The 14,019-nt window shown below is 52.6% G+C and overlaps 1 protein-coding gene and 1 long non-coding RNA gene across 2 annotated transcripts in view; one reads left to right on the forward strand and one right to left on the reverse strand.

The window, feature by feature from the left end:
* Positions 1–5,670, forward strand: part of ZFR2 (zinc finger RNA binding protein 2) — a 701,383-nt gene extending 695,713 nt beyond the window's left edge. The window contains exon 19 of the mRNA XM_085639486.1: positions 4,141–5,670. Coding sequence (XP_085495612.1) covers positions 4,141–4,317 — 177 coding nt within the window. The 3' untranslated portion in view covers positions 4,318–5,670. The remainder of the gene's footprint in view (positions 1–4,140) is intronic.
* LOC146772425 (uncharacterized) overlaps positions 1–14,019 on the reverse strand; it is a 442,975-nt gene that overhangs the window by 156,657 nt on the left and 272,299 nt on the right. The gene's annotated exons all lie outside the window — the stretch shown is intronic.

Here is a 14,019-nt window from a genome sequence, read left to right on the forward strand (position 1 = left end):
TGCGTGTGTGGGAACAGTGTGCGAATGCCTTCGGGCTTTAAAACTTGCTCGTCGTGTGCCCGCCTTATGTTGGTGACGGATCCTATCCCCATTTGTATGTGGTGTTTGGTGGAGCACCACGACTCCACTGATTGTGAAGCGTGCCAGCAGATGACGCCGAAATCCCGGCAGGAGCGCCGGATGAAACTTCTTTCGGCTTGTGTGTCCAGGTCGGCGTCGTCATCTTGCCCGGCCCCTGCGGAGGTATCTCAGACCCGGGGCTTACCTCGCCGACTTCGATCTTCTTCCAGGTCGCAAGAGCGCCGCTCACCTCTTGGTAAATGTCGCAGTTTGTCCCCGAGGGTCGGGTTTCGGCCTGTCGGGGGCGTGGGCTCTTCGCGGGTGGTGCGGCCCCACGTGCCGTCTCCTTATCTGCCATTTCCGGGTGTGGGGGCGACCAGAGTCCAGATGGAGACATATGCGTCGGCTTTGCAGGCCTCGCTGGCTTCTCCTCCTCCTCCTCCTGGGACGCCAGCGGATCCCTTGCAGTGGGCGGGGCCCTCCGCGGCATCGCCGGCGGCTCCGGCGCTGACTGGTTCGGATCCAGGCTCGGAGGATGTGGTGCAGTTGGGGTGCGGCCCTTCAGGGGTCCCTCCTTCGGACCACAGCGACTCTGCTTCACAGCAAACTCACGCACAAGTCCCTGTGGTGTCACGGGAGGTCGCCGGGGCTCAGGTTGCACCCCCGAGCCCCTCTCAGTCCTTGGGACCGGCGGCGGCCTTGTCCGAGGCCGAGGTGACGCCGCTACGGCACCGTCGGCTGCTGGCCCTGGCGGCACCACAGGGGTCGGCGGAGGGCCCATCTGGCCCTGTCACGGGTCGCGGCTAGCCGGGGATTCCTCGTCCCTCCCCGGGCCCTTCTCGTCCCTCCACGTAGGCGGCTGCCTCGTTTGAGGTCAGGTCGGCGCCGTTCCGGCGCTTCCCCGGCCCAGCTCCTGTCTCCTGCGCCGTGTGCTGTGTCGGAGGTCGCCCCGGCGTCTCCTCCAGCGCCGGTCGAGGACGGGGTCCTGCCTTAGGTTGCGGACTCTACGGCGCCGGGCCAACATCAGGTTGTTGACTTGTCTTCGGATGCCTCCTCTTCTCCAGAGGTTCGGCGGTTGCTGGGGTCATCCTCGCCGGAGACGGGCTGCCGTGTCGTGGCTTTTTCCCCGACGTCGTCTAAGGGCGGCTCCTCGCAGTCTTCATGACCGCGGTCTTCGCCGGAGGAGCTGCTGGTCCACCACTCCTCGGTCCCTCTTCCTTCCTTCCGGCCTTGGCCCTTCCTTCCTCCGGTGGGCTTGGGGGATGGCCGCCTTAGCTTGCAGCCGTCCCCTAATGAGGAGCTGCTTTCCCCTCCGCGGGGCCCTACGGAGGCGGGTGCGGCTTTCGCCTGCGCTGTTTCCACTGCTGTGGGAATTTTGCACATGGGTGATCCAGCTACCCATTTCCCCGCGGATCATCTCCTGGAGGTTCTCCATCAGGGTTCTGGTGGTAGGGAACTGTTGCTTCCCTTCGAGGGTTCACTCCACTCTTCTCTCTTGGAGACTTGGGGCTGTCCTGCCACGGGGGACCCAGTGCCCTAGCACCTTCTGCACCGCCACCATCCGGCACCGCGTGATCCGGTGTGCCTTTCTCTTCACCCTTCGACCAGAGGCACCCTTTTGCAGTCTGCCTTTCCTGCTTTGCCGCTGCTGTTGTCTCCCCAGTCACGGAAGGCCTGCTGGCTGGACTCCTGGGGGCGCATATATGTTTGCCTCGACCAGTGCGGCTCTGCGGGCCCTTAACACACTGTGTGTTTTGGCTAGGGCCACTTCTTGCTTGTGGGACTCGGTGGAGTCCCTTATGTCTGCTGCTTCTCAGGAGGGTGCCTGTGTGGATTTGAGACACCATGTCTTGGATGGTCGGGAGCTGGCGGCGTTTATCCTTCGCTCCACTCTGGACATCTCGAAGGTGCTGGGTCGTGCCATGGCTTCTTCGGTTGCCCTTCATCGCCATGCCTGGCTCCGGGACAGTGTGTTCCCGGAGAATGTTCGAGAACGGCTGGTGGACCTCCCCTTCGATGGTGCTCTTTTGTTCCATGCCCCTGCGGACTCAGCCATCCAGAGTTTCTTGGCGGGGCTTCGTCCTCCTTCCCCTCCTTCTTCTCCTCCTCAGTGACCTGCATGTTGATCTGGTTCTTGGAGCTGTTCTTCCGTTGGGGCGGGTCGCCCTGGTTGTCTGTTCTGTGTGCTTCATGGCCGTTCGAGTCCTCCTTGCTGAGGCTGTGGTTCTGTTGACTGCGGGCCAGCTCTTTTTGACTGTGTGTTTTTCCTTTGGGTTTTTTACACCATTCTGGGCCTGGGATTGGGCAGCCTGCGTTTCCCCTCTGGCTGCTTGATAGGTCTGCTGCGGAAGTTTCCTCCTAAGAGGTTCCCATGTCTTAGGATATGACATGCCCTGTGTGGGGCAGGATTGGCTGTTATATAGCCCCGGTATATGCTGGGGAGTTGTGGTCGCCTGCGGGCTTCTGCTCTTCGTGGCGTTATGGTATGTTGCGGATGCAACCCTCTTCTTCACCTTTTTGCTTTGAGTGTTTCGTTCTGTGGTGTCCCTGGCGTTTGGCGGAGCTTGCCAGTGCCGCCCTTTTATTCTTTTTGCACCGTTGTGCCTTCTTGGAGCTTTAGTGGGACTGTCATCCTGCCTTCTCCGCTGCTTCCAGTGGGCCTTGTACTCGGTTCTTCCTCTTCTCCCTGTGGGGGGGATGGTCCCTGTCTTCTGGACCTTTTTGCGGGCGCAGTTTGTCCCTGCGGTGCGTTGGACGATTCTTCCTGGGTGACCTTGAGTTCCCCTTTTCGGCTTCCGCCTGCTTCTTGCTGCCGGCGCCGTCCTGTCTGGGATTGCCTTTGCTCTGCCTCTTCTCCTTGGAGTCTCTAGGTTGCTCTTCTCCTTCCGTGCTCCTTTGCTTGCCTTGGCCTTGGGCGGAGGTTTTGTTGCCTCATGTGGGCGTGGCGTGTTTGGCCTCTTTGCGTCCTGCCTTGTTTCCTCTGCTGAGTGAGGACAGTCTATCTTCTTCTTCTCCCCCCCCCCCCCCCCCCTCCCCTTGGGGTTGGTGGCCTCCTGCTGGCAGGGGTTTCCCTTTGCCTGGGGGACGGGGCTCCTTGTCCTGTTTTCGGACTCAGCCCCTGTGCGGCCCTCTGTTGTGCCCAGGTGGGTGGGGTCCTCTCGCAGACCCTCCTTCCCCTTGGGTATGCCTAGGGTAGCTATTCTACGTGAAGGAATCTGTGGCTAGTAGTCTGCTGCTCTGTTCTTTATTCTTTCCCTGCCTTTGGGTACTGCAGTGCCAGGCACTGCTCTTTATGGGGTTGTTCCTCACCATTCCTTTTTCTGCTCTTTCGCACACTGTTCCTATACTCTCGCAGTTTGGTCTGCTGGCTCCGCGTTGTTCCGCGGAAAAGTTCTCAGAAGAAAACTGACGTAGGCGCGCCGGGGTGGGACTTATGTGACCTCGCTGACGTCACGTACGCGGACGACGCCTGGGCGGAGTCACGTCATGCTGTCCCCGGCGCACAGGGATGCTGGGAAATTTTTTTTCCAGGTCCAGTCTCACGCCTGGGGATAATTCTACGTGAAGGAATCTGCAACTAGAATCGTCTCTACCAGATACATCGTTACCGAAGGTAAGTAACTCATACGTTAATGCCTGCTGCTTTAGTTTTGTTCATGCAAGATAGTGAAATGTAACTGTATTTCAACAGCCTACCCCCCTCTCCAAAGTGTATAACTTGTTTAAGGACTACAGCCTCTATGTCTGTGTTGTGATTGGTTGTAATACTTGAATCTCAGTAGATCAATTGAGCTGGATGCAGGTGGGTGTGTAGAGGGAGAAGTGACCTTTCCGAGTCCACACATTGACAAATCAAGGAGGTGGGACCTGCAATCCAGTACTTACTAGATGGCCCAAGGCTGTGACCACTCCTTCTTTTAAATGACTACAGGGGTCTTAGTAGCTTTAGCTGCAGACGGCATTTTTGCTTTATCTTTCTCTAAACTTCTCGCATAACAAGCAACATTTAAAAAAATTAAGACATGTGACCTCAATAGCTCTTGCTGTGTTTAACTGTTATTATCGTTATCTTCCTCGTAGCATGCCTTAAGGATGGTGGCTTTCAGGCAAATCTATAAAGTGCTGGGTATCGACCCATTCCCACCCTCAAAATACAAGCCAAACTTTTACAACCGGAAACGACGGCGAGAGACTACCGAAGTAGACGGCTTGAGCGATGGAAAAAAAGACAAAAAGGACAATGCAGAACAAATGTAACCATTGGTAGCATTTGCTAAGAGACCAGACTTTAATTTTTTATATATATAAATATATATATACATATTATATATATATATGAGTTGCTGTTTAGTCTGAGAAATTTGCAATTTTAGTGTTTTTCCTTGAATAACGTACTGTAGGTTTGTTTTAAAATGTGCTCAAACCATTCAAATTAAAACCTAAAACAAAACGTTTTGCTGTAAGGGAATGAGGCCATTACGTTTTAAAAGTGCTTCCCTCTTGAACGCAGTGTCTATACAATAAAATAGTTTGTCTGGGATGAATTATGCACTAGTATTTTGCCCTTTTCGAACACCATTTTCCATAGCACTGTGCGGTAGTCCAACCATGCTTCAGAACAGATGCTGGAAGGCTACACAATGTGGTAATCTTTTCAGAAGGGGCCTTCAGAGAATTTAGATCTGTGCTGGAATTGTCTGCGGAAATAAGGCTGTGAGTCAGAAAGAAATAATGGATAACAACATGATCACGTGTTTTAAAGCCGGCTTAGATTTATATGGAGGGCCAGAAAATGTTTCTTCAAAGGGAATCCAAACTCTGCAACCTCCTACTCTGTCCAGAAAATGAATTGAATAGCCTCATATCTCAGCGCAAATGCCCAAAATAATGGCAATTGTAGATTCTCTTCTTCTTTACCACGTTGTGTTAGGCAGGTTTGCCAAAGATCTGCAATGTCCCAGGCCTCACCCCTCTGTAGTCACCCAGACCTCACCTTTCCTGCCGAGCATCACGCCTTGTTGTCTCAGAAACCAGATGGGTTGTGCCACCTCCCAGAACCGTGTCTACTGCTGACCTTTAACCTGCTACCTGTCAAGACTTCCTGTATTCCAATGAGTGCCTTCTGTGCAGGTGTGGGTTGGATTTGGAGAGCTGACAGGCTTGTATTATTCAAGATTCCTGCTCACAATACAAAAGCGATGGGGAGGGGGGGTGAGTGGGTGGCACATTTCAGTGGCTACAATAGAGAGGGTGCCTAGTTTCAGGTTCATCCTTTGGACAATTGGTTAAGTAAGAAGAGAGTTGTTTTGTGTAAAACGTAGCTAGCCCTGTTTGGTGGACTCTATTTTCCAGAGCCTGCCAGACTACTCAGAACTGTTAATACTTTTGTTTTTCAGATGGTCTGTCAGTTTGGACCAATGTCATTTGTTTTTGTTGACTTTACAGGGTTACGGCTAATAATCAGTTTCTGCAGTTATTGAATTTTGTTTGTTGATGTTTCTTTGTGTGCTTAAAAAACAGCCTGTGACGTGGCTTTAAAAGTTTGAATGTCTTTGTAGTGCTTCCTGACAAAAAAGGAAAAAAAAACCTTAACAAATAAAAGATGAAAAAAGAAAGAAAAAATGATTCTGCTGGTCTCTGTTATGTCCCTGGGTTCTTGCAGCTTTGTTGTGTTATTGTTGAGTTGTAATTCATTTCAGTTATTAATCTTTATTCAATTATGCATCATAATCATCATAACCAAATAGAATCCTTAAAAACCTTAATATACACAGTCCTCCTTATTTCATTCAAATTGCACAATCTATAGCAAAATAGGTACTGATTAAGGACAGCAGGCCAACCTATCATGCACATCATTATACTCTAGGCACACATTATTTATTCCAATATAAAGCTCCTTTTAGATTATCGGTGACCACCAACATCACCGCATGGTCAGGTAATAGCTGTAAAAGTAAAAAGATCGAAATTGGATAAAACCCCTCGCTTTTAAGAGTGGTAATAAATACCTCTTGCGCAAAAAATCATGAAATTTGCATAATAAAACCAAGTGTGTTAGGGTTTGAGGCGGCGTGATCATCACAAGGACAGGTTAAAAGTGCATGGAGACCAAACTGACCCGGAGGAAAACAGATCATTGTGCAGATGGAGCCCAGATGAAATTTGTGAGCAACGATCTGTCCCTAGGATGCTTAACTGGTGTAAGATATGGTTCAATACCAGCAGCAGATTTCATGAGCAGGCAGGATCTGTTGGGGTGTTTCTCCAGCGCCCTAATTTCTCTCTCATCTTTAAGTCTCTTTAAAATGTGTTTCCTAAAAAGGCCCTGGTCGCCTTTTTTAAGAAGAAGATGTGGCCTGTTAAAAATATCTGTACAATCTAGGGAGCAGGCAGTGGTTTTAACATAGTTTAGCCACAATATCTTTTGGCCTTAGGAACACTCCAAAAAGTCCTCAATCACGCTACTGTTGAACCTCAATCTCTCATCGACCCAAACTGAAATTCAGAGTAACAGTGGTGCCAGTTCGACTTGATCCTCCACGTAATCCAAATCCAATTCCTCGTGGGTAAAGGAGGAGGCACAAGATGGACCTAGGCCCAGTAATATTCTACAGAATCGATCCTCTTTCTGCTGGATCATCATGCAATTACAGTACCTCCATATGGCTGCACCGTATATCGAGCCTGGGAGACATTTCATTCTGTAGATTTGCAACAGGGGCAAAATAGGCATCTGATAGAGACTACTAGCCGCAGATTCCTTCACTTAGAATTATCCCAAGGCATGAGATTGGATCCGGAAACTCTTTGCCCCAGCATCCCTGCGTGCCGGGGGCGAGGCGACATCACGCGACTCCGCCCAGGCGTCGTCTGCGTACGTGACGTCAGCGAGGTCACATAAGACCGGCACAGCGCGCCCACATCAGTTTTTTCCTTTTCCGCGTGCAACGCGGATCCGTTCCTTGCTACGGGCCTGTTTAGGGCCCCCTTTCTTCCATTCTTTTTTTGGGAGGAACAGTGTGCGAATGCCTTCGGGCTTTAAAACTTGTACGTTTTGTGGGCGTCTTATGTCGGCGACAGACCCTCACCTCATTTGCATGTGGTGTTTGGGGGAGGATCACGGCACCACAGATTGTGCGGCGTGCCAAAAGTTGAAGCCGAAGTTGCGGCAGGAGCGCCGAATGAAACTTCTCTCGGCGTGTCTCCCCAGGTCGACGTCCTCCACTCGGTCTGCTTCGGCGTACGGCTTCAGGTCCGGCCGTGGTCGTCGTTCTCGTCTTTCTCTGATGTCACGTGAGCGTCACTCCCTGATGTGTAAGTGTCGCAGTTCGTCCCTGGCCTACCAGGGGGCGTGAACTCTCCGCGGGTGATGCGGCCCCACGTGTCATCCTATCCACCGTTTCCTGGTGTTGGGGCATCGAGAGTCAAGATGGAGACTTACGCGGCTGCTTTGCAGGCCTCGCTAGTGTCTCCTCCTCCTTCCCCTCCTGGGGCGTTGGCGGATCCCTCACCTGGGGCAGGGCCCTCCGCGGCGCCGCTGGTGGCTCCGGCCGAGTCATATTCAGGCTTGGAGGATGTGGTGCTGTTGGGGTGCGGCTCCTCTGGGGCACCTCCTTCAGGCCACGGCATCTCTGCCTCTCCGCAAACTCCCGCAGGGGTCCCTGTGGTGTCGCGGGAGGTCTCCGAGCCTCTCTCGGTCCCTTGGCAGGGTGGTCCTGTCTAAGGCCGAGGTGACGCCGCTACGGTGCCAGTAGCAGCTGGTCCGTGTGGAGCCACAGGGGTCGGTGGACTCTCCTTGTCCCACTCCGGGTCAAGGCCGAGGGCAGACCCCTCAACCCTCTCCGGCCCCTCTCGTACCTCCTCACAGGCGGCTGCCTCGTTGGAGGGTGTATCGTCCCAGGCGCTTCGCCTCCTTCTGGGCAGTGGGCAGTGGCCGGCGGAGGGCTTCGGGCCCCTCCCCGTCCCCCTCGGGGGTCGGGCCGGTGCCGCTCCGGGGCCGGTGCGCCTCCAGCTCTACTCCGGTCTCCAGTGCGGAGTGACTTGGAGGTCCCTTGCCCGGTGACGCCGGTGTCCTGCCTCAAGCAGCGGACTCTACGGCTCCGCGCAGGGGTCGTTCCGCGGATTCGTCTTCGGACGCTCCTTCTTCTTCGAAGGCAGGCTGCATGGAGAGGTGTGGCTCACTGGTTAGAGGCGGCAGATCCGCAAGCAGAGAATCGGCCAGGGACCAGGGTTCAATTCCCGACGCGGCAGGGTCGTGGACCAGGGTCAAAACGGACTCGATAATTCTCGCCTCGGTACCTACTCTAACCAGGAACACACTCGGCAACTCTGGGCATTAGCTTGCCTCATCTCCACAACGGCCCCCCACATTCGCCGGGGATGCCTGGTTTCACCTTGGAGATACCCAGGAGGGACCATCTCACAGGGATAGCCAGGACGGGTTCCCCAGCGGTCTACAGCGCCACGACGCCTCAGGGCAGCAGTGCGCTTTACAAGACACATACATTTACATTTACATTTACATCTTGGTATCGTCCTCCCTCGGCGCGTGGTGTACTTTTCACCGGTGTCGAAGGGCTGCTCCCCGCCCTTCCTGAGGCAGAGGTGTTCGTCGGAAGAGCGGCAGGTCCCTCATTCTTCGGCTCCTCCTGACTTCCAGGTCTGGCCCTTGCCCGCCCAGCTTGGCCTCGGGGACGGCCGCCTTAGTTTGCAGCTGTCGCCCACGGAGGAGATGCTTTCTCCACCGTGGGGCCCTACGGATGCGGGAGCGGCCAGCAGTGGGCATCCTACGCATGGGTGACCCGGTGGCTCACTTTCCGGCAGACCATCTGTTGGAGGTCCTCCACCAGGGCTCTGGTGGAAGGGAAATCTTGCTTCCCTTCGATGGTTCGCTCCTTTCTGCCTTGACGGGGTTTGGAGGCGTCCTGCCTCCGGGGACCCGGTGCCTCTGCATCTTCTGCATCGGCACCTTCCGACGCCGCGTGACCCGGCGTGCCTGTCCATTCACCCCTCAGCCGCCAGCCCCCTTTTGCGGACTGCTTTATCCTCCCTGCCGCCCCTGTAGGCTCCGCCGTCCAGACACTTGGGGACGTAACATCTTCATGTGTGTGCTGGCTCGGGCCTCCTCCTGTTTGTGGAACTCGCCTGAGTCTCTGGGGTCTGCAGCGTCCCAGGAGTCTGCTCAGGTGGGTTTGCGGCATCATGCCTTGGATGGCCGGGAGCTTGCGGAGTTTATTCTCTGCTCCGCTCTGGACATCTCTGAGGCGCTGGGCTGGGCCGGGCCATGGCTTCCTCGGTCGCTCTCTGTCGCCATGCTTGGCTTCGGGAAAGCGTTTTACCCGAAAATATTCGGGAGAGGCTCATTTATCTCCCATTTGATGGCAGTCTGTTGTTCCATGCCCCGGCCAACTCCGCCATCCAGAGGCTCTTGACAGGGCTTCGTCCTCCTCCGTCCCCTCCTCAGTGACTTCTGAATTAGGGTTGCTTTTGGGCCTTTTTAAGCCGGCTGTTATGGTTGTGGAGTATGTTTTTCTGGCCGCGTGCGTCCTTCCCTTGGGACTTTGGCATTGTTGGCTGCTGGACAGCCCTTTTGTTGTTTTGTGTGAGTTCTGCAGGAGTTGTTGCGCACACTTGGCCCTAGGATTGGGCCTTCTGCTTTGCTTGGACTGCTGTCAAGCCTGCAGCGGGGGTGCTTTTTTTCCCCGGGGTTCTTTTGGTTTTTCCTCTGCTGCGGGAGTTCTTCCAAAGAGGCTTCCCATATCTTGGGACTTCACATGCCCTATGTGGGGTTTTGGTGGCTGTCATATGACTTGCGCTCTGCTTGTGGGTTCTGGCCGCCTTCGGGTACCTGTTCTCCGTGTTGTTTACGTAGGTTGCTTTTGCTTCCTGAGGTCGTGTGCGCGGCCACTCGTGGTGGTGGCCCGGGCCTCTCCTCCTCTCCCTGCTCTCGTTCTGCGGTCGGGGGTGTCCCTGTGTTCTCCCTTGCCAGGCGTCGCCTACTCGGCCTTCCTGGGGCCTCGGGCTGTTCTTCTTGCTTCTGGCCTTGACTGCCGGCATTGTTCTGGCTGGCAGGCTGCTCTCCATCAGGAATGGGCTCGCCTTCTTCCTGGTTTCCTTGGGCTCTCTAGGCTTCTTCTTCTTCTTCTTCCGTCTTCTTGTCTTGGCATTCGGCGGAAGCTAGGTTGCCTTGTGGGGGAGTGGGGTGCTTCGGCCACTCAGCCCTTGCCTCCTTTGCTGTGAGTGTACGAGCCTCTTCAGCCTTGTTTCCCTCCTCCATCACCTTGGGGTCAGTGGGGTTCTGCCTGTGGGGGTTCCCTTGGCCTGGCAGGGGCGAGGTTCTACCTGGTCCACAGATCTGGTCCCCTGTGTGGCCCTCTGTTCTGCATTGGCTGGTGGGGTCCTTTCGCAGACCCTCCTTCCCGGGGGTATGATGTACGAGTTACTTACCTTCGGTAACGGTGTATCTGGTAGAGACGATTCAAGCCGCAGATTCCTTCACTTCCCGCCCTTCCTCCCCTATTCTGCGAGGACCCTTTGGTTGGTCTTCGGTACTCGCCTCCCGGTGGGGGGCTTGTGTCTCCTTGTTCTTGACGGGTGACTCCGTCTGGGGGCGGTTCCTTCCTCCCTGGTTCCTTGGAGGAGGGGGTTTCGGTGCGCCGGTGCCCTGCTGCTCTGGCTATATCCTTGTCCTCCCTCCCCTCCCTTCCTTCCATTGCTAATCTCTGGTTTGAGGGTCCTCTGGCCATGTCTTGCCCTTGTCCTTGTGGGTGGTTGCCCTCTAGGTTGGGGTGGCTTGGAAGTTTGTTGTCCCTGTCTCCCTTGGGACTGGTCCCATTCCTTGTTCAGGATGGGGGGGTAGGTTGCCTACGTGTGTCATGACTTTTACGTATGCTCTTGCCTCCGGGGCACAGGGATGGGAGGCTGTCTGTGCTGGCAGGGTGACTGCGCAGGTTCCTGCTTCTTCTTTCCCTGCCTTGGGTTCTGCGGTGTTGGCACTACTCTGGTGGTGGTGTTTTTTCACCGTTTCTTTCTTTCCAATTTTTTTTCTGCTCTTCGCACACTGTTCTCATGCTTCCACAGTTTTTTAATCTGGTGATTCCGCGTTGTGGTGCGGAAAAGTTCTCCGAAGAAAACTGATGTGGGCGCGCCGGGGCTGGTCTTATGTGACCTCGCTGACGTCACGTACGCGTATGATGCCTGGGCAGAGTCGCGTGATGTCACCCCGCCCCCGGCGCGCAGGGATGCTGTGGCAAAAAGTTTCCGGATCCAGTCTCACGCCTGGAGATAATTCTACGTGAAGGAATCTGCGGCTATAATCGTCTCTACCAGATACACCGTTACCGAAAGTAAGTAACTCGTACTTATTACCCATCGACAGAGAATATTTAAATAAGTCACTACAGGCTTGGGTAAATTTAGAGCAACGATTAGAAATACAAGAAAGCCAATTGTTTTGTTGGTCAAATGAAACTCCCAAGTAAGAAAATGTAGGGGACCTAGTAATGTTTTGACCCTTGATGTCAGTAGGTCTGGTTTTTGCAGCCTTCCTCCCTCAAACCATATAATGGGTCTTTGAGATGTTTGTGTCCAGATCCAAATCATCCATAAAATTGACAAACCTATCAGCCAGTGGCTTTAACCCATTTGGCGTTCTGGCCATAAATACGGCATCATCGACATAGAGCAGGGTAGGCACATTGACTGACTTATCTTGGGCAGATCCACCCTGTTTTCAATCAGACAGGTGTTTAGGCTGTTTATATATAATAGGAACAAGTCTGACCCCATCACACATCCCTGCTTCCCTAAAGCTGATTTGTACACCCTTCTAGCGTCCTTGATATGAAAGCTTCAATGTGGCGGCAACTCTCTCCCCTGGTCACAGGCCGCGAGGGGGCTAACTATCCTAGTCTGATTCTCAAATAAAATAAGGGGTTTGCCAATTCTCCTAAAGCACAGTGGAATTCAGGTATTATGGGTGATTGTCTGTAAAGATTTCAATTTTTTTCTAATGAATTTTTATAACTGTATTAGAGACCCCGGGTGCCAGATTAAGGCGCTTTTTGAAGCAGTGTCACTCTTAGAGGTTAGATTGTATGCCTATTTTAAATCTTTTAATATTATAATAGGTGGGGACTTTAACGCCAAGCTAGGACATAACTCCTATGATCGCAGCCCTTTTGTGGTAAAGATTTTCTGACTAGCGATTCTGGGTGTGAGCAGAGGGATCGCAAGTTATTGAAGGCGCAGGCTGGTCTAAGAAATGTTATGTCTACGGGCTCTAGTTCGTCAAGTGAAATGCCCACCTTTGTGGGATGGGGGAAAGGGACCATCATTGATTATGTTTTTACTTCAAGGTCGCTCGACTTCTACGTCAGCCCAGGGGTGGTACATGAAACCAACTTTAGAGACCATAACTCAATAGAAATTAGGTTAGGAGCAAAAGCCAGTCCTGGCGCAAATTCTGATCCAGGCCTGACTGGTTTAACCAATAGAAACGGGGGACTTGGGGTGAAGTGGCGCAACCTCCCAATCACAACACTGATAAAACTTGTAGTCAGCCTTACCGTAGGAATCATTATGGAGCCCTTATTAGCACTCGAAACGTCACCCGTATTAATCGTGGAAGCATTTGACCAGTTAAATAATTCTACTATTCCCATCACAAGGGACATGGCGAGCAAACCCCGGGGTACAAAACTGGGCTGGTTTAATTAAGCATGCAGGTTGGCTGGCAACCACCTGCGTGAGGCCCTTAACACCAAACCATTATCCATCCCAACCAACTGGCTCTAAAGCCCAGGACTCCTGGAACAAGAGAAAATCAAAATCAGTAATAAAATTAAGCCATTCAGGGTCCACCAACTTGTCTCTAATACCTGCTACTTTGCAGCTTAAAACTATTAGCGAACAACCTGGTATACTTAAAGGTGTAAACTCTGTGGCTGAGTTAACTGAGTGTCCATTAGCCTATCTAGGCAAGCTATAGCTAGGAGGGGTTGTGTTGTAATCATTTGCCGCTCGTTAGCTAAACATGTCAGCAACTCACCCACCATTTAGGGTACCACATCGACAAAACTACCTGGCTTGCAAAATCTTGTATATTTTACCTTCTCCCCTTTGTATCCTCGAAAATCTAAAAGAGATAAACGACTATCTAAGGCAAAAGTGAGAAATAACTGTGACAGTTTTATGCAGTGTCTGATTGGATGACAATCAGATCAGTTGTTTTGTTTACCTTCTGTGCCTAATTGGTTTCTTTAAAGAATAAGCTGCTATTGTTGATCCCTTTGTTTTCGGTCTTGACATCTCCATCAATATATAGAATTATAGAAAGGTAACAGTGGATTATAGGGATATTTTTCACTGACGCGTTCTGAGTGACATCAAATAGATGAGAGCGAAGCACAAGTTGTCTATGATGTCGCAAAGAACCTGAAGTGAAAAACATCCCCTTAATTCTCTTTTTACCCCATCTTTAATTGGATGTTATGTACGACCCCCAAAATCATCTGCCAGTGCCCCTGCTTTCAACAGCTATGCAGGGGCAGAAGTGTAATGGAGGAGCATTACATAACATGGCCTCATCTCCCTGACCCAAATGTGAAAAAAATACATTGCCTGCCATCCTTAACCAACCCCACCACCATCTCTGGATTGTTTCCTCCGCCGACCCAGCTTTACTTTCTGCTTTCAGTCAAACCAGTAAAGCAGTGCTGCACACAGAGGATGACAGAAAATTCTGTCAGCCTGGCTTGAATTGGCATCTCTTCTGTACGGGTGCCAATGGAGTTGCCTGAGGTGAGGTGTGATGGGGATTTGTCGGGGAAGGTCAAGGATAAGTCTGGCAGTGGCGTTCTGTATGATCTGAAGTCTTTGTAGGAGGTGAGCAGCAAATCCTACGTAGAGGGCGTTACCATAGTCCAGTCGGCTGGCGATGAGGGCCTGATGTCTCGT

The sequence above is a fragment of the Triturus cristatus genome, chromosome 12 (assembly GCF_964204655.1).
Source record: "Triturus cristatus chromosome 12, aTriCri1.1, whole genome shotgun sequence".
NCBI classification, from domain to species: domain Eukaryota; kingdom Metazoa; phylum Chordata; class Amphibia; order Caudata; family Salamandridae; genus Triturus; species Triturus cristatus.